Consider the following 27114-nt stretch of genomic DNA (forward strand, 5'->3'; position numbering starts at 1 on the left):
AATTTGACTATGATTTTCAAAAATAAACTTGCTATATATAGGCCTAATATTGGCTTCACAATCTGCGTAGCCTTACCACTTCACTTGACACATTCAAATCAGCATTTAGGCACTGAAATAACAGAGAATCAGAAGATCTCCTGAAAGGTAAATGCCAGTACCTTGAAGGCTGATGATCACCCCCTTTCTGATGTGATCATGTCAGTGATTAAATGACCTCCCACTCCCATATTTTCATTAGAACAGAAAAAAATGTTTTAATCAACAAAACTTATTAAATAAGGAAATCACAATTAATTTAGCAAAGATATTAACGAAAAAAAGATTAAATACAAATAGTCCCTTGACCCTCTTGTCCTTCCCTACAATCCCATTTTCTCTGGCAGAGATGCTTCATGCATGCTGTGATCTCACACACCTCAAAACATGCAGTGAACAAGTGTACTATGAGATATGGCTGCACAGGCAGAAGTTGCAAGCAGGGCATGCAGAGGTTGTTCTTTCAGAGTAGTACAGACACAGACTTTTCCAGAACAGACACAAATCAAAAACGTGATCTCAGTTTAAAGTTTCTTCCCAAGCTCATGTTAAAAACTCATTCCAGCACTAAGCAGGAAGTTAGCAACAGCACTACATGCTTGAGAAAGCAGCCAGATTGAGAGTAATTAGTCACAGAATCACCGAATCATCTAGGTTGGAAAAGACCTTGAAGATCATCCAGTCCAACCGTTAACCTAACGCTGGCAGTTCCCAACTACACCATATCCCTCAGCGCTGTGTCAACACGACTCTTAAACACCTCCAGGGATGGGGACTCCACCACCTCCCTGGGCAGCCCATTCCAACGCCTAACAACCCCTTCTGTAAAGAAATGCTTCCTAATATCCAGTCTAAACCTTCCCTGGAGCAACTTGAGGCCATTCCCTCTTGTCCTATTGCTTGTTACTTGGTTAAAGAGACTCATTTATGCCCTCAAGTGAGGTCAAGGAACGAAGTAAAAAAATCTCAGGTACTGAGCAATATATCTTGGGCACTGAGCTCATTAAATAGTATAGAGCCATACCTACCAGGCATTTCAGAATTCCAGTGTGTAAATAAGACAGATTGGCCATTAGCCCACTTGAACGTTCCCTTTTCTTCTATATCTGAAAGTCCAATCCAAAAGAATCTTTCTGTTCTCAGCCCAACCAGGCTAGTCAGATAAGCTTGTTCATATCTGTTCAAAAGATCACAGCCATTAAATTAACGTTATTAAATTTATTTTTAAAAGTTGTAAAAGGCTTGTTATATTCTCAGAATTACCACTGCACCTTCCTGCAAGCGTAGCTTGAATGGATTTAGTTGAGCAAAGCACATAACAAAACATTATATAAAAGATATTTTGTAAACTTCAGTACCAGAGTATTCTGCCTTCTCTTCAGGTGTCCAGTAAAGAAATCATGGAATGACATGAAACTGGTGGGAAAGAAGAAACCTGATGTGACTTATTTGTTATATCATTTTATTTTGTGAGAGTTTCTAGTACCCTTGTATTTTAATGGCTTCTTGTTTCAGGCAAATCCCAAACTGCAAAAGGAATCTCAGCATTATTGAAGAAATATTCAAAAGTAGAGTCTAGAGTAGTCAGATACTAAATTATCAAACTAAGGAACGCTACAAAATAGATCAAATAATCATACTGGAAATGTTATGTTTGGGAAATAAGCCTATGTAGAGGTAAAGCCCGTCATAGTTCGTTATGGTGTTTAAACTAACAGCTCTTAAGAAATCAAAACAAATATTAAAAGAAGTCTCCCCTTAACAAGGTATAGTCTGAAGACCACATTAATGTTAAACGGTTTTTATGACAGCTGCAGTGCTACCTACTTTTAGAGAGCTATCATTCATGACAGCTAGAGCTTTCACACTAGAACATATCTATTTAGGTTATAAACAAATAAGAGAAAGTGTAAAGCATCAAGTCAACTGCAAGCAAAATAAGATTTGTTTCTTAAATCTAACTTTCATTTTCCCAATACGCCACATTCAGTAATGTGCACCAATTGTTCAGAAATTTAGCACACCCAGAACCCTGGTTGAATTGTGATAGATTTTCAGGTACCAAGCACTTCTAGCATTAATTGGTTTATCATTAATTTTTTTTTTAAGGTAGTCCAATTCTAAGAAGATCAGATAGGTGAAAATTATATCTTCTTGCTCATTTGAACTGCCATTTGAAAGAAATTCAGAGCCATATATCTTCATTTAATAATCAAAATTGGATTCTGCACCCCTTACTCAAGTAAAACCCATCCTCAAGCCACTACAATTAGGGAAACAGAAAACTTTTTTTTTTTTTTCCTTGACATAACCTTCTATATCAATACTGATTTCACACTCATCTGTAAACTAAATTCCTGGATTTGAATATAGGTACAAAAACTGTGAGAAGTTCTGTACCTACAGATAGCTGTTCTCTCAAGCAAGACTGTTGTCCAGATCAGAGTCTTTGATATTCAGTGATGCTAGATCTGAAATCCTCATGTGATCCACTCATGCAAGTACACTTTTACATACCTGTCTTCAATAGTTGCTAAAAAGGCCTGATGCCTTCCACAGGTTTGATTTGCTTGAGAAAATGATACAAATGTATTTCCAATGAAGTAACAATAAAAACCATGTCTTTTCCAACCCTGTCAAAATAAACATTGATTACATACATTACAGCTTTTCTAAACTCTTTTAATAAAAAAGTTTTAAATAAAAAATCTAAACAAATAAATAAAATAAAATAAAATTAAATTAAATTAAATTAAAATAAAATAAAATCCCCAATTTATGCCACTGTCAGCTAGCTAATCATTAGACAAAGGAACAACCAAACTGGAAAAGTCAGACTGGACACAGGCAGGATCAAAGCTTTTTAAAATTTTGTTGTATAAAACATTTTTTCACATATAATGGTACTTATACTGGTACGTATACTGGAATCAGTGCATTCCAGTTATAAAGGCATGAGAGGCTTTGCTGTGCACCTGTAGTGCTCAGTATAGGATTATAACTAGCACATAGGCATTGTGTAATCATCAGAACAGTCTTGAGAAAAAATTTCAGCTTGTCTTTTCAGAAAGGGAATGACACCTCAAACAAGTTTGTTTATTATTAACATTGAAACTCTCTTCTAATGTTTTGTCACTCAAATGTTGTTAAGTCAGGAATATGCTTACAGAGGAAGAGTTTGTTGTGACGAGTCACAATTCACACAAATTTTCTTCTAATGGTTTTCAATTTCTCACTTATAAGAAACATTTTTCTACAAGTGTGCACTTAGTTCTCTAGGCAAATATAGCATCCATAAGCATTAGGATCCCTTTATCTTCTCCATCAGTCAAATATTTGTAAAACTCCTGGGTACTCCTTTACAAATACTGGGAATAAATATCAAAGACTTCCTGTGCAGCTGTGTAAAGCAGATTTGGAAGAAAAGGCAATTTCTTCATGGAAGACAAAAACCCAGTAAGATCCTCTATGACATAACAAATTACAGAAGGTTTTTTGGAATTACTGAGCATTATATTACCAGAAGGCAAGCATTACCAAATAAACAACAGATCCGCTGGCAGTTCAGAAGGAGTACAACAGATTCATTTTGCTCAGGCACTTGTAACAAACTCTTCAAAGTAGAGGGCACTGCCAGAGACCACAGCAAAGCTTTGAGAATAGTATGTAGACAAGCACACCCTTCCTGCTGTGAATAATTTTGAAGAAAACTGTAGACAGAGCTGAAAAGCAACTGCTGCTACAGGCAAATCCCTTATGAAGGCTTAAATGTCAATCAAAGAAAAATGGCCTGCTGCAGGGACTACAGGTTTGAGTTTTGGTTTAAGTTCTGGAAAAAGAAACAGAGCATCTAGAGCCAAATGACAGTCAGAGCCTTGATTTATTCATATGTATCACTTATCCCATCTGCCATAGAAATAAGAATGCCAGCTGTTCTGATGATGCAATACAGGACCCATTTTTCCTGTTTTATCTGTCACCTAGGGTAGCATTTTCTCCTCTTAATCATTCCTAGCAGCCTATTCAGATCAGGCAGCTTCTTCTGCACTTACTCTCTGGCAGCCCATGTCAATGGTTTCCTCTTCTGCAGGAGCTTCTGACATGGGTTTCCTTTTACAGATATAGCCAATTTTCTTTTCACAAGAATGGTCTGCCCAAAATCCATCCTGAACATAAGAACAAAACATCACAGTCAAATGGGATTTAGTCTTCAAAAAAGGTGCTTTATGCTTTTAACTATTGAGGGGTTTTTTGCTAGCTTTAAAATAAGCAAAACCTACATCTAAGTTCTGTACTTAACTTCAACCTCATTCCAACCACACTTCTACTGGGGCTGTTTCACCTTTGACTTATACCTTCTTTAATTATTTACACTTCTAAAAACAAAACCCTTGGAAGCGACAGCAATACACCATCTTTACAAAGACTACTGATTTAATAAGCATGCAGGAGGAAAGGGAGATGTCATCTTTCCCAACAGAAATCCAGTTGCAACAGAAAAAACAAAACAAAACAAAACAGGCTACATTCCTTTGTTAATACTTATATAAAACTTTGAAGACACAGAAAGTTTCTTGTCAAAGTTGCTCCCCATACTGCAGATTTTCATAAGAAACAATGACATTCAGTGGGAGCTATACTGAAAGTTAGAAACTTCACACCATGCTCCTGCTATATTTTACATACATTTTGGTTCAACAGATGAACTAAGGTACTAAGAGAGGAAGAGAAACCATTGTGCAAAGCACTCTCTCACCTGTGCCTTAACTTTTGTAAAAGTAAAATTATAGCAGTTGGTGGCTTTTTCTTTTTTTTTTTTCTTTTTTTTTTCCTTTTTTTTTCCCCCCTTTTTTTTTTCCACCAGAAATGTAAAATAATCATCATGGTAATACACAGTCCCTTCTGCCACAACATACGAAGTCCTCAAGAGCCTCAACAAACCCAGCTTACAGCAAAAACTCTCCCAAAGCTCAACGCTACCTCCTACAACAATGAAGAACCCCAGGGTGTTCAGCTGGTGCTTGTGTCTCCTGTCCTCTGATGACTGCAAGGCAAGTCCATTGGTTACTGTCTCATCATCTCCTACCATTTCTTTCTCAGTTTCACTAGGCTGGTAGGCACTTCAAATAACCACCCAAAACTCTGACCTTCTCAGTTTGGAAGAAATCAGCACAACTTTCACAACCTTTAGACTTCAGCACAGAAAAACTTACTATGAAGCTTTGGCTTTCTAGTTGCAGGAAGATCCTTCGGAGGCGTCTTACCATAACTTTGTCTTCACTGGGAAATTCATGCAGTAATTTCTAAGGACTTTGTACCTGTCTTATGAGCTGCCTTTTGCAAATACCTCTCTATTCTCCTACTTCCTCATTAACTAAACACAAACACTTCCTTTAAAAAGAAGGTGGTGTCACAGACAGGGGCAGGTTTTGTTCCATAAAAATAATTGATGGATTCAGATTACTTCAGCCAAGGAGTGAACAACCCAAAATAATCAGCAGTTTAACAGTATATGTACTTAAGTAGACAAACCTCAACAAAACCCAAGGAAAGTCAACTTATAATTATGCTTTGTTTAGTCAGTTAATGGCTTATGACAAGAGATTCTGGACTAGTGTTACTTCCATGGAATCTGAAGTTTCTTTTCCTACTAAGGTCAGCTATTTAATAGATAAATATTTTGAAAGTGTTCAGAAGAACCCACAATAAAACTAGCTTTTTATACAAAAGCCATGTATATGAAAAGTCTGTTTGTAGCTAAAATGTGTTGTGGTTTTTTTAATCTATAACTGTCACAATAGAAATTACTGACTTTTGAACCCAAGGGAAAGTTTGGTCTGATGGTAAGCATCAAACCCTTAAAATTTAGCCTTGAGAGAAATATTTACCAGTCTGACTTGGTATAGAAAGCAAAAGATTCTTCCCATCAAAAAGAATGGTAGAAAACCTAAAGCATAGCACATGTCAACAGCTACCCTTTCAAAATGTTAAACTGGACAAATGTTAGCTTCTTTACATCAAAGAAAATTAATTTGCATCACTGTCCAAAAGGTACAGAGTCAAATTAAAAGTAAAAACAATGTAATGAAGGAGGAGTTCAAATAAAACTGCATCTACAAACAGCAAATTAAATGAAAACCAGACAAAAGTCGTAACACAATGAACAAGCATGTTATAAATGGAAGACCTTCTTGATGGCATTGTTTCATGCCTTATTGTCATAATTCTCTTCTAACTTCCCATTAGCAGCCTGATGTCACCAATAGACCTAAATGGCCCCCACCATCCCCACTGGGAGCCTCCACCCACCTGCCTGCACATGGGCCATGGGGTTCCACTTAAACTCAGATCTGGGCCTTCAGCCCCTGTCTATGCTGCAATACAAGTACTTGTCTCCAGCTCCAGCCATGTCTGTACCTGGCTGGTACTTGTCACTCCACACCCTGACCTTTGGACTGTATTCCTGGCTTGATCTTGGAGCTCCCTTGTCACTGTGGGCTTGCCCACCAATCACTGGATTGTGTCTGACCCTGGTTACTCTCTCCAGACCTGATCCTGACTCAGCTACTGGCTTGACCTAGGACATGCCTCATCGTCCCAGACATGGGCTCTGGTCTGCCACCAGCTGCCTATCCCCGTGCCCTGCTCCCTCACTGGGGACAGTGGGACAGGCTCTGGCTGGACAGGCTCCATTCCTGCAAGCTGAGCTATTACGCCTGGCTTGTGGCTCCTCAGCTGTTAGGAAAGAGCTGATCCTTGTTGCTCCCCGATGCTTCCTTCTTTTTCATTATGCTTGAAGGCTAATTATCTGCTGCTACATATGTGAGCAGAAGAGAGACCAGTCACTTAAATCAATGGGTACGGAACACTTTTGTAACAGTTCACACTCTGAGAACCAGATAAATTCCGAAGACCTCAAAACATCCTCTATCTCAATTCCTCAAAGTGAGAGAGGAAGTAATTGATTTTAAATATCCCTGCTGGCTTCCAGCTAACCTGTTCTTAACTGCACAAAACCCCCCACTCTTAAGTAGCTCATTCTGCTTTTTACTAAATATACAATTGAAACGATTTCAACCTCTGTAGCAAGTTGTGTATAATTGAAGACTTTTGCTTTTTTTCAGATTTCTGTTTCACAAATCAAAATCCCCTTTATTTCTTCAGCCAAAACTTACATCACGCTTTCTGTACTGCTTTTGAGCACCAATACAAGTGAAAGGATGACAGCTTTCCTAAAGCAGCAGAATGGAACAGCAGGCTGCTACTTTTAGTTATAGCTACAGCCATAAATATATCTATCTATTGCTGTTGCAATGAAAAGGGCCTCTGGGGTTTAGATACAAGCCTCACTTAATACATATTCAGTGCTGGACAACCCCAAGATCCTTCTGTACTGACAGACACCGTGTTAGGTGAAGAAAGGGAAGGCTTGGTTTACCAGAGGAGGGAGTGTTCTGCTTCCTCCCTTCACAAAGTCAAGGCCCAGCAGCCTGAACTGGTATTTTCAGCTGGTTCTTGACCACAGTATTAAGCATCCCAGCCTACCATCAGAAACTCCAATTTTGAGCAACGATCATGGGTTATCTGGCTGCACTGAATGCTGCCACTTTTAGCGGGGCATATAGGACATGACCAGAGAGTCCAAATCTTAATGCTTTGGGACCCTGGCCATTGAAGTAATTTTATTTTAATACCCAACCAAACGTCAGACTCCTTTTATAATCTTATGTCATCTTCTATCAACAGATCTGCCTAGACACATGTAAGCAATCAGATGACACTGCATATACATGCAACAATTCTTGCCTCCTTGTAATCCAACTGCTCGTGTGTTCCAGTAGTTCAATCTGGGCATACACTTCAGGACTTTACTGACCATACAAATTGAGGGTGAGGACATAAATAGGAATGATGCATATTTTTCTATCCCTTTCCTTATCTAGTAGGCTTCAATGAATGGCCACATGGAGTGGGGAAAAACATTACGTAGACCAAGAGTGGTTCTTTCAGGGCTTGGTATTGCACAGCGGCATGTATTTATTCCAGACCATGTTGTTCCTGCCCTGCCCCAGAGTATACTGTTAGGGCTACTTTCAGTCCCTCCCTGTGGGGTGGGTTTGTGTGTGGTGGGGTTTTGGTAGTGGGAGAGGGGGCTACAGTGGTGACTCCTGTAGGAGGCTTCTAGAAGCTCCTCCGGCTCCAAGTCACACCCACCTCCGGCCAAGGCCAAGCCATTTAGTGATGATGGTTGCACCTCTGCAATAACGTATTTAAGAAGAGGAACAAGAGAGAAGGAGGAGTTGTGAGGGACATATCTGTGCAAACACCAGTGAAAGAAAGGAGGAGGAGAAGGAGGGGGAGGTGCACCAGAGCAGACACTCCCCTGCAGCCCGTGGTGAGAGGGTAGGCTGTCCTCCTCCTCCTCAGCTCATTGAGGTCCACATTGGAGCAGATGCCCACCTGCAGCCCATGGAAGACCCCACACTGGAGCAGGTGGCTGCACGTGAAGAAAGCTGGGACTCTGAGAGAAGCCCAAGCTGCATCAAGCTGCTGCTGGGAGGACTGCAGCCCACGACAGGGACCCACACTGGAGCAGTTCATGGAGAGTTCATGGAGGACTCATGTTGGAGAAAGTTCATGGAGGATTGTCCCATGAGAGGGACCCTATGCTGGAGCAGGGGAAGAGTGTGAGGAGTCTTCCCCCTGAGGAGGAAGGAGTGGTACAAACAATGGGTGTCAAACTGACCGCAACTCCCATTCCCTGCCCTCCTGCACCACTGAGGGGAATAAGGTAAAGAAATCGGGAGAAAAGCTGAGCCTGAGAAAAAGGGAGGGGTGGGGGGGAAGGTGTTTTTAAGGTGTGGTTTTATTTCACAGTGTCCTACTCTGTTTGATTGGTAAATTAGTGGTGGTGGTGGTATTCAAATTGAATTGATGTTCTGTTTTCTTCCCCAGTCGAGTCTTGTCTTTTGCCCATGACCATAACGGGTGAGTCATCCCTCCCTGTCCTTGTCTTGATTCCAGGGCCTTTTGTTTTATTTTCTCCTCCCCATGCCTGAGGCGAAAGGAGTGAGTGAGAGGCTGTGTGGTGCTCCGTTGCCCTCTGGGCTTAGACCACGACACCCTGCCTTGCCTTTCTCCTAAAGTCTTATGGAATTAACCAGATATGTCTTTCCTCTGATCTTGCAACAGAAACTGAGGTAGCTGTTTCTTTCCTAGAGAAATGCAACAGGTGATAGAAATCATATTACCACAAGAAGCTATTTGCTTAAGTTTACAGAAAATTAGAATCTAGTGGATCTCAGCTTCTGTACACAAATAGAGATTTTTAACCTGAATCCAAGTTCCCCAAAATTCTATAACACTTGACTGGGCCATCCAGATTCTCAGAGCACCACAAAACAAATTTTGCCCTTTGCCGTTTTTTCTAGAAACTCTTGGTTTGAAGGCAGTCAAGTCATAAAAATCATGGCTTTACCAATACATTTAAGATGCCCTATATGTTCCAAAAGACTCTAAAAAAAATATATATATATAAATTAATTTTTTAAAAAAATATTTCATCAAGGAACTATGAGTATCAAGAGCAATCTTAGTACTTTTTTATTTTAAAGTACTAGTCAAATTATGAAATGCTAGTCAGCCTCTAACCTCTTCTAATACTTTCTGCACCAATACTTCCGTGTACAATACCATAAAACCCCAAAGTTCACATCACCAGATGAGGGTAGTTAAAGGGTACAGGATGGTAGATAAGACTCAACTATGTGTTCCTTGCAATTCACCACCCACATGCACAAAGGCCAGCTACCTTGCAAACCTCCCATTCCTGAGCAAGTTCTCCAGCCTTGACCAGTATAGAAGTCCTTGAAGCTACTGCCATTTACAACCTCAACTGACTGATGCTCACATTTGAGCATTCAGCTTCCTTCTACTGTCTGACTCTATAATTCTGTTAGAGAAAGCATCTACTACATCCTCAACCAGCACTGGCATAGCCACTGCACAGACAATGGAGCACAAATATCCTCACACCCTTAAAAATTGCTTTGTTCAACTACCATGTGCACCATGGCCTGGTTGCCAAGGGAGAAATATACATTTACACTCTTCTCACCAGAGCATGTCCACCAATACAATGGAGAAGAATTTTTAATACACTATAATCTTACCCATGCTTCTGACCAGTCCAAAATTCTTCACTAAAATACGCATCAAATTCTAACCTTCTGGACTCATCTGACTGCACATGAAGTTCCTTTTCCCTGCTGAATTCATACAGCAATGAAACTGTAGATCTGAACTTTGGCTTGGCTAGAGAACACCTCCACAAATACGCATAGCTCTGCGCAATTTTGGGAGATTAATATGCTATACCCTATGCAAGTGTGCTTCATCCATGGATACTACTGTGGTTTTGCTCTCCCAAGGATGTTGTTCTAGTTCTCTTCCTCATTCCTTCCTGGAACTGATGATGTGGTCCCTTTTCCATCAAATGCTGCACCTGCTAACTTCTCTATGTCTCTTACAGCTTCTTCCTGCTGCAGAGCTGGCCCAGCCCTCCCCTGCTGCTCTCAATCTCAACTTCTGAATTTGAGTGTTTTGCACCAGAATGATGGAGACACATGAATCAGCTGCATGTATACATGCCACTGTTGCTGTTGATGACTGCACCTAAGTGAAGCAAGTTAAAAACTAGGCCTATTGGGGCTTAAGTGAGGGCTTGCCCTATGAGGCAAGCTCTGTATAGTGTTCACGCCAAATGGGAAAAAATATTTAGTTCTCTTCAATTTATAAGTGCACTCACCAAAAGTACAACCCTCAAGTTTTAATTTTGCAAAATTACAAAACGCCTTTGGTACAGGTAAATACCTTTTTTCCTCCTGATGAAATAGGTAAACCCTGAAGGAGGTGGTAAGTTCAGTATTTTTAATTATCACGAAGAGGAAAAATACTATTTTACAAAATTGCACACACAATGACTTTTATAACAGGTATTATCTCAGTTCCTGTAGTGTACCTAGGTCATTGATGACTGCCATATTCCAAAAGGCAGCCTTTTCAAAGCAGCCTTTTAAAAGTAGGTATACAGTCACTCAGTAAAGGCTTCCACTAACGCCATTACTGACTACTTTTCTCACAGCTCTTCATGTGCAGTGCCGATACAAGCATAACAATTAATCCACCTCGACCCAAGCCTTATAATTTTGCCTAGAAAAGAAAATGAAAGCTTCTATTTTCTTCTAAAGATAGTAGTTCTCTCCAGCATCATTAAAAATTGCTAGTGCAAATTTTTAAGGTGGTTGTATATCCCTTATTCAGTCAAAGCAGAAAAAAACCCAAACATATCCAAAATGTCTTTGTAGCTTCCGGAGGAAGAGCATTTAATATTCATATGCTTCACAGTGTAACTAAAAGTTTCTTCAAAAAAGCCCACATGCACAGACTAAAATCCAGCAATATGGATCATGGGGGACAGTTGCCTTAAAGGAAAGCCATCACTTGCCCGCTTCTCAGGGAAGACAGAAACAACTTTCTGGCAACCTTAAACAAGGATCCCTCCTCAAGAAATAACACCTATAAGACTCTAAAATAGGTGCTTCAATCAGTAATATCCCCTACTTCCGTGCTCTTGCATAGAAAAAAAAGCCCAAATGATATATAAAAGTATAAGATAATTAATAGCCACATGACTTTACCTTTCCTTTCATAACAACACAGTCCTCTTGCCTGTTGTTTGCATGAGTGGGTTCTCCACGAAGCCACTTGGTGTAGGTGACAGGTGTCCCATCGCTCCATTCAAAGTACATCTGAACCTTGAGGTCATTCAACCCAATCCATAGCTCATCAGTTGGCTCTAAAACATACAATTAACAAGGCTGATAACAATCCTTTTATATGATGTGAACTTTTATCTTCATGGAACAGAAAATTATTCTCAAGAAGTTTAACAAGCAGTCACAGGAAATTAAGGCTCCCTGTTTCATGAAGAGGACAGATCGTTCCTCATATACCCACTCCAGGCATCAGGAAAGTCCACTCACTTCAGTGCCAATGCAGTAAGAGTGCTTAACATTTTTACAAAACAGCCAAAATTCTCTCTTTGTTGAATTATGTTGCAACACAACTAGGTTCAATCTTTTTTTCCAGCTCAAAATTCTTGAAACAAGATATGAATAAAACACCTCAGTAAAATGCTACCTCCCTTTTCTTCCTATCTTTAGTGAAGTATAGCGAAGAAAGAGCATCCTTTCAAATGCTGAGACACCCAGGTCTTTTAGACCTGACAGCCAGAGTATTTGCAAGCCTTCCAATTACATGTGTTCCTATATTTTATTTCATTTCAGAATAAAATGGAATTCATGTAGTTGCTGGACTTTTTTCAGTTTACAGTTAATGGAGTTAACTGCTGGTTTTTGGCTGGAATGAAAGTGTGGGCCTGATCAAGGATGTTACTTTACAGCAGCTGTTTCTTAGAGGTTTATTTGTCTGTGCTTAAAATCCTCCATCCTAACACATCGCTACTATAATGTTCATACCTAATTTTGTTCTGAATAAACTATTTGAATAAGGAGGATTAAAAATTTGGGCATTTATAATCAATCTGAACTCCATCATCATCAAAGGGTATTCCTCTCTAGAACTGATTTTCTGACTTTGTTCACTGCAATTGGCTTTTTTAAAAATTATTTATTTATTTATTTATTTATACTCTGTCATCCGTCCATTCACCAGACAGTAGTGTGTCTCCTTTTGTCCATAGCACCATGACCCAGATCACACTGACCAGCTACATGCACAGTCCTTTCCTTAGATAGCAGGCTTTCCAAGCAGAGTATGAACTACTTGGTTGCTGAAACTTACTTATTATGAATATTATTCATAAATGCTAGGGAGACTACTTCTTAAGAGTTTTTTCCACTGCTTATGACCTTGCATTTCTACGACCCACCTACAGCACTCAGAGGTTTTTCCTGTTCAGTTTGTTATCACAGCTCTTGCTTTCTTCTGTAAGTCTTCCTCTAACATCCTCTATGCAGACTGAGCATAGTCAACCTGACAACAAAACTACCCATGGAAATTAAAAATGGGATTATGACAAAAGACATCTGCTGTAGGAGTGTGTCTCAGTGGAACTGGAACTGTTTCTTTTCTGTTGCTGCTGTCAGTAGCAACAGAAGCGCCTGTAAAAGAGTTAATAGTGACTGCCCACAAAGGCCACCTTTCTGATTAACGCATTTCAGGTGGACATCTTCCTAAATACCCCCACAACTTAAAGCTCTCCTATGGCATTTCTCCCATCTACTAGTTAGAGGAACATGGAAGCTTCCCATTTTGACCAACCAAACTGCTACAAAAATTACCCTCCCAGCCTGTCACTTTAATGAAGTCAACTCTCTCTCCTTTCTCTTTCCCTCCCTTGTCTCTCCCTTCTTTATTATACCTAAGTATGATCAGCCCTCAAAGCTCATCCATACTGTCCTTACCATCTCTCCCCCAAAAAGAAGGGCTCAGATTCACAGGACATCGGGCTTCATTTTCAAACAGGCACCTTTACCTCTTCTTCCAGACTGCTCTTCATGTTCAGAAGTCCCCCAACATCACATCCCAGTACCCTCCTTTAAGTTCTCCTTTGTTACAAAAACTGAAACCTGTTCCAATTCCACTGCCCATCATGCTCTCATTCCCTCCTTAGCTACCGCCCTCCGTGCTCACTAATTTATTTTTTGTCTACTTATCAAAATATTTCTCTCTGTGTTTATTGAGCACCTAGCACAGCAGAGGCCTCATCCATAACCAGAGCTCCTACTGTGGTGGGCTCACACCATGGTAATATGAACAATAAACCCCATTTTTTAACAAAAGGATTGCATCAAAGTCATCTAAATAAGCCATGCACATCAGAAACAGCCAAGAGCCATTTCTGGCTCTGCGGAGCCTCTTCCTACATAACATTTTATCCTCTGAAGAAGAAAGGCTGTCAGAGTTTTGCAGTTACCTCTAAAATTGGTTGACTAAATACCAAGATTATTTTTTTTTCCCATCCACTTGTAAATAAGATGTTTTGCACTCTTTCCAACACGCACTCTGCCATGTTTGTGTCATATCACATGCTGGTCTTCTGTGTAAACATCCAGAATGCACTTCTGAATTCTTCATGTTCCTCTCTGAAGTTCTCCTTTGTGGGTGATGGCAACAAAAGCTCAGCTACTATGACAATACTCATCTCATTGTACTCCTTCTTCCTGTGTTTTATCATGGGACTGTGAATAGTTTGGCATGAAGACAGACTTTTGTTCTTTCTGTACAGCACTTATTGCAGCAAAGGTCTGATGCAGACAAGATTTTCTAGGCACAGCAATACATTGTGTTCTCATCTCAATGGTGAAAAAGGGTAATCTGATACTGTCATAAACTGTCTTAAAAGGCTTCTTTAGTTGTTCCAGTTTTACTCCTCTGAAAATGCTTTCAACAGGAATGCTTTCAAAATAGTCTGTTGCAGTGAGTGTGCCATATGTGAGAAGCCTGGTTTCCTTCAGGACTATTTGCGTCTCAGAAACATTCACTTTTACAAAAACTGTGCAGTACAAATTAGTTCAGGAAAGGTCTTTGGAGAAGGCATTAAACCATGAAATAGTCTACTTCCAAGGAGTAAAGTGAAAATACAACTAATTTCCTCTAGAGCCTAACTTCCTTCAAATGTCCTAATGTCTCAAGAGGTTCTACCTTTCCTAATGATCACCTTGAAAGAGTAAAAGTTTCATGTTGTTCATGAAAGAACAACAAATCCCTCTTTCGGGAATGTGAGAACAAGCACAAGTTGCCATGCAGTTGGCTAGGATACAAAACTAAAGCATATCAGCTATTTTATGACTGCTACTCCAAGATTACTGTTTACACTGCAGCTCAAAGCAGCCTACGGCCCTTCCAGTGAAGGATAAACTAACACACACTTGACTGGCACTGAAAGCACAAATAGGATCCGGTACTGCAAAGAAGCATACCTAGGTGTGAACATGGCCCTCCCATCAAAAAGCAGTAACTGATCCTACATGCAAAATCAGGTTCATGTAAAGCAATAGCAACCACACAATTGACTCAGCGTCAGCATGGTTGCATCTCCCCTAATGAACACACGGCACCTGTAGCTTAACATGCCTTGCAACAACTCAAATGTGTGCTCAGAAACTGAGCACCTAAGTACCATATTTCATTTGGGGCACATCTGAACCCACATACTGTAAGAGACAGCTTCCTTTTTCAGAAGAAACACAAGCAGTGTGAACTTGAAAAATAGGGACATGGCTGTGCTGGTAATAGGACCCAGATCTTCCCAAACTGTCTTTGACCAACAGACTTTGTTTCTCCTCATCTATCTTTGCAGACCAATAGTAAAAATCCTTCCAGGTTCTGAAAAGGTTGAAAATTGTTTTAATCTGTATAAAAGGAGGTAGAAGCAGACCCTAAGAAATAGAAGTTTAGGGTTGATGAAATTCACAACATTGACCACAGCTTTTCTGTGACACTAGTTTGTTTGGTTTTCATGCTCTTATTGTGTCTTTTTTCTTCCAAAGATTTTTTAAATATAAAGTTTAACTCCTTCTTCACTCTGTGATCAGGAAAATAATTTTTTTAAAACAATCTCATCCTTTTATTAATAGGTAAGACATATTCAAAATTATTTCTTAGTATAAATATATATTTTTTATTATTAAAAATACTCACGGTACCCAAGCTGAGAAATAACAAAGCTGTACTCTTCAACATTATGGATGCTTGCTAGATCCCCATCCTCTTTCCTGCAAGATGTTAAGGCATCTTTCCATATTTTGGGGTCCCTGTGAATTATGTAACAGTGCCCAGCATATGACATCCATTGATCAGGACATCTAATGGGCACGTTTGTCTCTGGAAAGAAAAATTGCCATGAAGAGATTCAGAATTCTATTCTCAACTAAAGATTGAAAAATCACATGAAGAAATTAATTACATATTTTCTTCATGAAGAACAACAGTACTGAAAAATATGTACAGGGATAATAATCGGCATGCATGATTAAAAGTTGAAACTGCCAGTTATTTTTAAAGAACACTACAGTTGCAAACACGTGCTTGCATCTTGTGAAAAGACAGAATTTAAAATTACCATAAAACACAGTTTTGACCTTTATATGCATACATACATACTAAAAGGCAAGGTTTACAGAGCTGTGCTTTATCATTTTTCTACACACGTCAGCATATCTCTTCCTCCTCCATGCTGTAGAGCTATATGTTAAGAACCTGAGCTTACAAAATATTTATGAGAGCAGGTTTTTTTCATGAAACCTTAGGCATTTTATGGATTAGCCCCATTTGCTAGATTAGCACAGAAAAATTAACAGGTACTACAGGACCACAAGAGAACCCAAGTAAGAATACTTTTAGGAATCCTTTTTAAAAGCTTTGTTGGGAACATTATACTGTCAAAGTAAATGATTTATGCTTTTAAAAGTTCAACAGAAAAGCACCAGAGTACTGCCAACAACCACATTGTTGTTCAGCAAACAATTCAGCCTTGGGAAGAGTGACACCCAAACATATAATAAACAGAATACTGCTGTTGTAGAAACATATTATGATTCTTGCAGCAATTTATTTATAATCAGCAGACGGGTTTAGCAAACATCAACATATAGAGTAGAACAAGGACAGTGGGATTGCAGAAATTCTGATGGCAAAAAAAATTTGTGCATGTCAGGGAAGGATGAGCAATGTGTTTGTGTATAACAGTGGGGTATTCTCCGTAGAAAAATTAAGTAGGCATCCAAAGTCATGACCAGACAGGCCCAGGTTGCAAGCATGTATCCTGTCAATCCTGCCACAAGAGAGGAAGAGTGGGGGAACCCCGAAAAAACAAGCTGAACGTACATGGTGTTGGTGGGAGAAACAAGAGAGAACAGAGGTGGCCAATGCTGTTGTAAAGGTTAGTCTGATGCTTCAGACAGCTGCATAATTTATCCTATGTTTGGTCTCAGCTCTGAGCATATGCATTTTACAGTGCTTTGCTGTGACAGTCAGAGAATTGCTTTGGAAAAAAATCTAGGTATATGTGCACCTCCAACACACTTAGTGCACCCTTCTGCAAACTGTAAACACTGAATAGAACAGACATCAGCAGTTCAGACATGGCTACAGTCACAAAGGTATCCTCAGTGAGTCCGTGAGAGTCTCTTTTTCAGACCGAAGGAGACTGTGAGACTATTACTGTAAGCACTAAAGCAGCTATGGCAGAGTGAGAGAATCTTTTGTTTGTAAATGCAGTAACACCAGGAAATTTGTTGCAGGCCACAAAACAAGAAAAGCAGTTGACAGTCTAGTTTCTCTGGTGCAAGTCTTATTGAATGACATAGCTGGGGATTTCTCAGTAAGTTTTCATTTCTTCATTTCCAGTACTCAGTAAAAATGAATTCTGTGCTTCCCTAGTCTCCTTTTAAAGAAAATACATGACAACGCAAAGGCATACAATCTACTTCTTCCATCCTAATGGAAACAAGTACTCTACCCTGCACTTGACTTAAGCAAAAGAAGCACACAAATTACAACAAGTAAGATGTAACAAAGGAAATCACATTAATGTCTAAAAAATGGTATCCCAAAAGTCAAGCTGATTCATTTACTGTGCAATAGATCAAGATACAAAAATGAAGTTTGTAAGCTCCTCAAATAGATAGCAAATACTTTTGTAAGCTGTAAGCTTGGTTTCCTGAAGTCAGAAGATGTCACGGTGATTGACTTAGGTGTCTAAAATGGTGAAAACTCTAGCTGAAGTTTGTCTTGTGATTCAGGCATACAAACTTCTTTCTTTCACACCCATCCTCTGTGGTCTGATAACAGAGAGCTCACACAGCAGTCACAACAGTGACACTAAGAGCTTTTATTTCCTTATCAAATGTTTTATGAAACGTTTGGGAACAATACTTTAAGATCACTCCACCTCGATGGATTGGGATGAAATCTATTTTGGCAGTCACTTGGTGGAGGCAGAGAGACAGACAGCTTTTCCTTAGAAAACTAAGTTAAAAAATAAGCAGGTTCCTATTAATACTCTTTGCTGCATTACAGCCCTGTTTCTCCATCACTTAGATGTATACAATCATGGGGCCCCCTGCTGGAGACAACACTTCTGCTACAAAAAAAAAAAATGTACAAACTGTTGACTTCCTGAAAATCTTCATCTGCAACAAAAATAAATATTCTGTAAAGATTTTTCTCTACTTTTTTTGGACACAAGTATGATTATATTCTGCTGTAAAGCGTTCTTTCTGTCCCACAGTCCTCGCATACTGCCTTGTTAGACTCAGTTGTAACTTTTAGGGTTAAAGTTTCAAAGGATTGCCTCTGTGTTTAATGTTAAGTGCATGTATGAATTAGTGATTAATTTATTTCTTGACTTAGGAGCCCTAGTCAGGAAAACATCATCTGCCATGAGTTTTCCTTTACATCATTAGAAGCTGAGGGCACTTAACACCTTGCATGATCACATACTTATTCCTTTTATGACTTCCCCCCATGGGACATTTTGGAAATTATTTTATGAAGTGAATCACTGCCAGTTTCTGGTTAATCTGTCACTCAGCAATTTCTGTACAATTGAAAACTTTTGTCTCATTTCTGTTCTTCCTCCAAATTACTGGTAAACTGCAGGGAGGAGCAGGGGAGTAAGGGAGAATCAAAAGCCTACTGCATAAGAAAGAAAAGGCCATTAGACTCCCCTCAAAAACTGAATTTAAATCTAAATAAGATAGCAACCTGTATTAAATTGATAGTATATTTATAGGCATCAGTGTTTAAGAACTGATGTATGAAACCTGAAAAGCTGAGCAGTAACCAACTGAACAATCTAAGACAACCTATATAAATTAAACTATCTGGTTATCAGCTGTATATAAATACTAACAAAACTTTACATCTTAATTCAGAAAATAATTAAAATATGTACTGAAGTCCTACTCAGCTAAGGCAACAAATATGCTTGATTTCAACAGTGAAGTATTAGCTTAATTAATTTAAGTATTAAATACTGATTTCAATACTTAATTAACAAAACACTAGCTCATCCTTGTGGGTTTTTTTCTCTTAGCAATAAAGCAAAACGAATTTTACAGAAGTCTCTGTCCTAAGTATTTGTTGACTGACCAGGTCGTATATTGGCAAAAGCAGGAAAAACATTAAAAAACATGTTTTTTAAGCCAAATGTCCAACACTGAGTTTCCAAAACATCTATTTTGCCAAGAATGCATATTAATAAATGGACTGGAAATCCAGTAATGGTTTAGCTTTCTGCTTCTAAAACCTGTACAAAGTAATGTCAGTGGATTTAGGAGATACCTGTATGTCCTGGAAAGAGAAAGAAACTTGGAAAGAACAGAAAGAAGAGTGATGAAACAAATTAATACTTTACAAGGTTTTTATAACACACAGAGAGATAATAAGGAAACGAGCCTAAATAAAGCTATGAAAACTTATCCCTGTTTTGTCTTTCCTATGTACATTAGGCAAGTACCAGAACTACATTTCTTCTGAATAAGTGTCCGTATATATATAATTTACATAAATTTAATTTAAAAGTTAGTTTCTATATATAAATAATTTTATATATGATTTATAGAATATGTAGAGATATATAGAGATATATATGTCTATATAGATATAGATAAAAATTATTTAACTGTCTCAAAATAATTTTTTTAAATTTCTCTAGTCCACTACCAACTTGGACTGGCAAACTTACTCTATTCCATAAGTAGTAAAAATGACAGCAAGAAGAACTAGATTAGTTTCACTGAGTACATGGGGCTTTAGAAAATGACATTTTTTAAAAAAATGTTAAATTATTTCTCTTCTTATTCTATGAACAAAATCTGACGGTTCTACTTGGTTTTTTGAAAAGAGAACTCCACAGTTTCTGCAATTTAGAATTCAAAGCTACTGAAGAAAGATTACTACACAGGAAGTAGGGAGACCAGAACAAAAAGGAAGTACACACTGTTCAGTCTTGGTCAAGTTACAGTCTGCAAAGACCTTTGCTTGCTTTTACGATGTGCAATAACAAATAGCTATTAGAATCACAGATAGAAAACACTAGTCATTAATAACTTAAGGGTTTATTACCAAACCTACCTGTAGGAATAATGAAAGATTCTAAAGTAGTATTTCCTCGTTTACAAATATAGCCAAGTTTCTGATCGCATTCCCGATTCTCCCACTTAGCACCTTTGCCAGGATTTAACGCTGCACAAATTTTTCCAGGTTCTGGAGAAGGATGTCCTGTTTAAAAAAAAAAAACAAAACACCTACCTCAACAACAAAAACAAAGCATAAGAACGTCATGGTTACCCTCCCAATTACTCTCACATTCTAATCTGTTCCATGCTTTAATTATAAGATACATTCACATACAGACAACTGTGATTCTCCACAGCCCTTTAGACTGAATAGGATAGTTCATTCCCTTAAAAGATTTTTTTTTCACAGCAACCACAAGTTGAGATATTTATCCAGTTCACAATGTAACAACATCTTCACAGGTTCAAAGTCTTGATGGAAGGTATTACAGTGCACCTATTTATTTTGTTTGGGTTTTTTCCCTTTCTAAACGAAGAATGTCTAAACTCCACAGCACAATCTTTACAACTGTTCAGTGAACTAGTCAAATTCTGTACTTAGTATAACAGTAAAGAGAGAAAAATGGTAAGTAATTATTTTGCTAATGTGAACTTCTTGTCCACTTGTCTAAACAATATGACAATAGCAGGATATTTAGACACCTTAAATTGAAGATTAGCATTAGCACTAACAGAAACATCTAGAAGAAAAGTAGAACTTGTAGAACAGAACAAATTTCTTCCCAGATGCCTGACCAGCATAATTTTAGTTTAGATGTAGATAATTTGATTTCCATGTTTTCCTGTTATTTATTCATGGCTAGTGAGATGGAAGAATATGAAGCTATCACAAATTCTTTTAAAATATACTAGTGGAAAAATGGTCAGCTCTTGAACATCCAGGGTAATAGGGAGGACATAGAGGTAGGCTGACCAAAGGAAAGTCATGAAGGAGATAGCACAAATATAAAATAGGTTATATGGATTCAAGAGTATTACCTTCAAATGAACCCAAGGAAGATAAGGAGCTAAAGTTAAATGAATGCCATTTTGGTTACACCAAAACCCACCTAACCCTTTACAGGGCAACTGAGAGTTGTCTGCAGTTTTAACAACCATGAACAGCTTCCCTTGCTGCTTTGGCTCCACCTCACAATCAGTGTTCCACCACTCTTCATTACATGCAGATCCTCATCAGTGCACTTGGATAACAGACCTATAAATACCTTCACAGCAACTTGCAGTTCAGACCATCTGTTTGCCTTGTGTGATCACTCCATTGGAGGGCTATTTATAAAGTAGTTCAATTTACTCTTCAAAGCTTACCTACTCAAGAAGGTTATCCACCTAAATTGTGCTTTTGGCCTTACCTACACAAGAGAGCCACTGGGTGATACAATGGAGCGTGCATTTATAGTTACTGCAGATTAAGCGCATGCTCAGTGAAGATAACAGTATTTACACTGCATAACTTCAGACACCTACTTTAAATTAGTCTCCAAAGGCTTCCTGAATAGCCAGTGCAAGGGAACAAGGGTCCTACAAAAAGACACCTTAACATAGGCACCGAATAATAAACAAAAAAAGCACCTCTTCTTCACCATGTATCCAGATGGCATAGAGACTAGCTTTTTAATAATGGCACCAGAGTTCAACACTGCAACCACAGACGTGAAGTAGCTGGGTTTGTTTCAAAGTAGACTAGCATAAAATGTTCAGTTTGATACCTGTTATTGCCATGGAAAGGTTAACCCCAAATGAAAATTAAAATCTAATCTTTAAGCAAATAACCAAAACAAATTGGAAAGGAAAGGAATTTTAAAAAACCAAACCAACAAAAACATATACTGACCAGTCTAATCTCACACAGACAGCTATAGCATCAGATTTATTCTGTATTCATATAGAAATAAAGTAAATTAAGTAAATTAAGAAAACATACAAATGAAGTGTAAATAGATGATTTTTAAAACTTTCCCAGATGACTTTTTAAAACTTTTGAGGCTACCATTTCCATTGTGAATAATAGATTAGGTCCAGTGCCTATCCCTAGCACAAGGGCCATTACAGTGTTTATAGACCAGTCAGAATCTTTCAACATAAAAACAAGCTCAATAATTGCAGAACAGAGTACTAGAAAAGAAATATGTTGATGATCAAATATAAAATACATGATGATCAAATGGTTGCCTTTTAAACTCTGTAACAACATATTTAACCTTACCTGGAACCCAATTTAAGTATCGAAAAGGAGCGCCACCAACCCATTGCCATCCACTGTTAAAATTCAAACTGTTAAGACCAAACCAGAGAGCAGAACTCAGTCTGCCAGTCAAACCTAGGTAACAAAGACAGATACTGTAAGTGCACAGCAAGAGCAAACACTTTCTCAAAACTTGAGAGATTAATTCTATCTAAACCATCTGCTTCTCCTTTTTCCCAGTACAAATTTTAACAACTTTTATCCTTTTAGTTAAGGTGGCTATACTAAACCTGCAAAACATATCATGTTACACGGGTCACTCTAGTTTTAAAATTTTCACGTTTTTAGGTGTGGAGAATTTTATTACTATAGAAAACAAAATGACACTTCTGCATGCTCTTTCTAAACCAATGATCATAAATACAAAACAAAATTTTTTTTTCCAGAATTATAAAACATTAAATTGATAAAGCTGCACAAAAGATCACAAAACCAAAAATCAGTTTTCTGAAATGAAACATGAATAGTTTCCTATTATTTTCTAATGAAATTAACAAATGTCAGTTTCAAATTTCTGAAATATTGTAAAGTTAAAAAATTGTTTGCATTTTATCAAACTACATTAAAATGTGATCATTCCAAACATCGTCTTTGTAACAGCACATCTTGTACATTTTTTTGTCTCATCTGATTTCATTGGTTTAGCCAGTGATAAGTCAGGCTTTCAAAGCCAGGTCCAATATATTGCTTGAGTTCTGAAAAGCACCTCGAAATATCATGCTTATGTATGGCCCTGCTGAATTCTCTCACATTATTTACAGTCATTATTAATCAATTGTCTACCTCTGCCTTTCATATAAGATTTAGAAGCCCAGCTGGACAACTGCTGATTTTTCTGAATTAAATGTATTTCTGCATAGTTCACAGAAAATCATTGTGCAATATATTATTTATTTCTGCTTCTGTGATGGCATCGTGCCAGTATGTAATTTTGCTCTATATATTTTAGTTGTGTTTGACACCATGATTATGGGCAGCACTTGAAGCATGGCAAGGTTAAAAGGAGGGGTAGTTAAGCACTGGAAGGGACTGGAATATCATACCAGAGCCTGACTTGGCACTAACACATTAATGTGTTCCAGTACTACTTCTATACAAATAAGTTGTGGTTAAGATGATCAAGAACTGAGTGTGATGGGAAATCCTGGTACTGCCAGGGTAGCTGTAGAATGAAAAACTGATTTCCACATATATTTGGCAGCCATATCTACTAGATTGCAATTAAAACACACTTACTAATAACTCACTCCTATACGTTAGTGCCAGATTGCTCCCTTGAGTATTAATTTCAACAATAACTTCATCAGACTCAGTAAAAAAAAAAAAACAACTATGTTTTTACCAAAATTGAAAACAAAAGTTTAGACAGCAATTTTGCAGATGACACCAAGCCGAGTGGTGCAGTTGATTCACTGGAGGGAAGGGATGGCATCCAGAGGGACCCTGACAGGCTTCGGGAGTGGGCCCATCCGAACCTCACAAAGTTCAACAAGGCCAAGTGCAAGGTCCTGCACATGGGTTGGGGCAATCCCCAATATCAATACGAACTGTGGGGTGAAGGGACTGAGAGCAGCCCTGCAGAAGAGGACTTGGAGGTACTGCTGGATGAAATGCTGGACATGAACTGGCTTGCAGTGTGGAAATCCAGTCATATCCTCAGCTGCATCAAAAGTGTGGCCAGCAGGTCGAGGGAGGTGATTCTCCCCTCTACTCTGCGCTGGTGAGATTCCACCTGGAGTACTGCATTCAATTCTCAGGTCCCCGGTAGAAGGACATGGACCTGTTAAAGCTTGTGTCCAGAAGAGGGCACAAAAATTCATCAGCGGGCTGGAACAACCCACCTGTGAAGAATGGCTGATAAAGTTGGGGTTATTCAGTCTGGAAAAGAGAAAGCTCTGGGGAGACCTTCCCATGGCCTTTCAATGTATAAAGGGGGCTTATAAGAAAGACAGAGAGAAACTTTTTACCATGGCCTACAGTGACAGGACAAGGGGCAACAGTCTTAAAATGAAAGAGGGTAGATGTAGATCAGATATAATTAAAAAAATTTTCACCATGAGGATGGTGAGACACTGGAACAGGTGGCCCAAAGAAGTTGTGGATGCTCCATCAAGGCCAGGTTGGACGGGACTTTGAGCAGCCTGGTCTAGTGCAAGATGTTCCTGCCCATGGCAGGGTGGACTAAATGATCTTTAAATGTCCCTTCCAACCTAAACCATTCTCTGATTCTATGAACTTACATAGCACAAAATATAGCTTATGGCACAGAATAGTTTATCTTCCAATTGATGTAACATACTCAAAATATTTTCTAATTTATTTAATAGATGAACTGGTGAACTGTTTCATGTGTGTACATAGGCTAAGAAGGTAATAAAGAAGAGACTGTTTCATTGTAGAATATAAATATATTCAAGTACACATTCACAAGAAATTTTTCTCAGAGGAGAAGTTTGGAAATTACTTCAAAAACTTTGAAGGATATTGAAAATAAAACAAGCTATTTGTGAGTCCTTTTGTTTATTAGCTCTTTTTCTTTCTTTTCATATCTTAGCACAAACTGATGATACGACAGCTTTAATGAGATAAGCCAAAAATGCTGACTAGTACACAGAAAAAATGGAGCACAAAAAGGATGCAATCTTGGTATCTTCATCTTTGGTTTACAAACTATTTTGCATTTTCCTGCATTTCAACTTTCATTCTTTATTGCTTGCATTACTTAACTGATGTATTCTTTATGTTACTGTAAGTTTCTGGCAATATTTAATCAGGATAAAATAATAATTCTCTGTCCAATTTTTCCAGCTGGATGATTCAAAGTAACAGTTTAAATCTACTAATTAACAGAAATTAACAAATATCAATTTTCAAGATGGAACATGCCATATAAGTACCATTACAACAATGCATTTAAAAAAAAAACCACCTGATAATTATTACCCTACCTGTCAGGTATGTTTGTTCATGCAACTCTGTGATGCTCAGTAACTCTGCCTTCTGTTGTTGACAGCTCTTTCTTGCCTGGTGCCATTTCAGAGCTGCCTCAGAGTTTATCTGGTACTGAACATTTGTTAAAGGATCTGTATCCCACAACAAATCAATACTATTAACTGCAGGAAGAAAAAGAAATGCTGTAACGGATCATGAAGACAGAACCAGATAAAATATAGAATAAATTGTGTAGCACAAATGCACAAAACCTAAACACTGTTATAAAACCAGTTTGAAAGGAGTCCCAAGGCTCTCTCATGTGTTTTAATCCAGAGCAGAGCTAAACCACAGCAGCCATGTTGGACAGTACAGAGGCATGAAACAAGGTCACCATTTTCCCCGGTATAACAAAGCTGCTGTTTAAGGTAGAAGCTTAAGTGGCTAAAGTCATGCAAAAAGAGTTGCTTTGTCACTGTGAAGAAAAAGACTAAAAACTTTCAGACTCATGCTAGCTAAGGTGTATATGAAGCTGACCAATTCTGGGTACTACGTAATGTGGCTATGGATTTTCTTACTGTGGTAGAGGTAATCAGACCCAAGCCCTGAACACAAAATTTACATTATCAGCATCCATCTCACACTTTCTGGAAACTCTTGATTTGTCTTATGCATGTATCTGACATACCATCACGTCTTCTTCTCTGCCACATGACCTGACTGTGACCTCCTTGAATACCTGAACTTGGCACATTTAAGCAATGCCAAAACAGTGAAAGCATCATCCAGCATGGGCCAGCATTAGAAGTGACCTCAGAAGGTACCACACTCCTTACAACAGTGCAGTCTCTCCTGGCTTGTCTCAATTGAATCTCCACAACATGCAGTGTGATCTTGCTCTGCCAAAAATGGAACCTACAGGAGGCCCCAACACTGAGCTAAATATCACATAGAGATTAAATTTGCCTGACAAAAAGCTGAATATAGCAGAGGACCCTGTATATGTGCTGACAATGGGAAAACGACTGAAATTCCCACAGCCTGTATCAGAATTTCTCAAGTTGCGAGCTGTGAAAAATTTGAAAGAGCTCTCTTCCTCTTCTGAATTCAGAAAACTTAGAAAACTTAAGTGTGTAAATAAGAGGAAAACAGTACAATAAACAAAACCCAAGACAAAGGATGATACATGTTAAATGTCAGCAGGTCAGTAACCAGTTCCACTTTTTCCCGTGTTAAATCTGATTAAGTTTATAGATATTATTAATAATTCTTTTCAAATTATCCGTATTTTAAAAAATAAATTATAACCTACTGTAATAAATACATTTGACTAAAAATGGAAACTTTCATCTCATTATTATTATCCACAAATCAACTTCTGTCCAAAATCTTTTACGACTATCAGAAGGCAAAATTTCTTCGCTACGCTATGTTCAACAAGACCATAAATTCCTGTGCACAAGCACAAGCCTGGAATAAAATGGAGATTTCAAAAGTAGTAAAATCTATACTTCAGTAAAAAAACCTGTCTCTGACTTCATAGAAAGGGTATTCTAAAGCTTGTAAAATTATCACAGAGGAAGAGGTAAACAAGTCTCAGGCATTCATCCAACCTTCCACCTCACTTCCCCAGCCTCATAATTTATAGCTGACTTGCATATGGTGCTCTCCTGCAGAACTTTGGTCTTTCATTAAAATAAAGTTAATTTTTGAACACTGGAAAATGTGGGTTTA

At 38.3% G+C, this 27114-nt stretch overlaps 1 protein-coding gene across 2 annotated transcripts in view; it reads right to left on the bottom strand.

Moving 5' to 3' along the window:
- The window catches only part of LOC141957914 (macrophage mannose receptor 1-like), a 66122-nt gene that overhangs the window by 29795 nt on the left and 9213 nt on the right, over window positions 1–27114 (bottom strand). For both annotated transcript variants that reach the window (XM_074900189.1, XM_074900190.1), the window contains 8 exons: window positions 25398–25562; window positions 22411–22524; window positions 20203–20349; window positions 15766–15948; window positions 11739–11896; window positions 4092–4205; window positions 2557–2672; window positions 1068–1216 (listed from right to left, as the gene is read on the bottom strand). In XM_074900189.1, coding sequence (XP_074756290.1) covers window positions 1068–1216; window positions 2557–2672; window positions 4092–4205; window positions 11739–11896; window positions 15766–15948; window positions 20203–20349; window positions 22411–22524; window positions 25398–25562 — 1146 coding nt within the window. The remainder of the gene's footprint in view (window positions 1–1067; window positions 1217–2556; window positions 2673–4091; window positions 4206–11738; window positions 11897–15765; window positions 15949–20202; window positions 20350–22410; window positions 22525–25397; window positions 25563–27114) is intronic.

The sequence above is a fragment of the Athene noctua genome, chromosome 2 (assembly GCF_965140245.1).
Source record: "Athene noctua chromosome 2, bAthNoc1.hap1.1, whole genome shotgun sequence".
Taxonomy (NCBI): domain Eukaryota; kingdom Metazoa; phylum Chordata; class Aves; order Strigiformes; family Strigidae; genus Athene; species Athene noctua.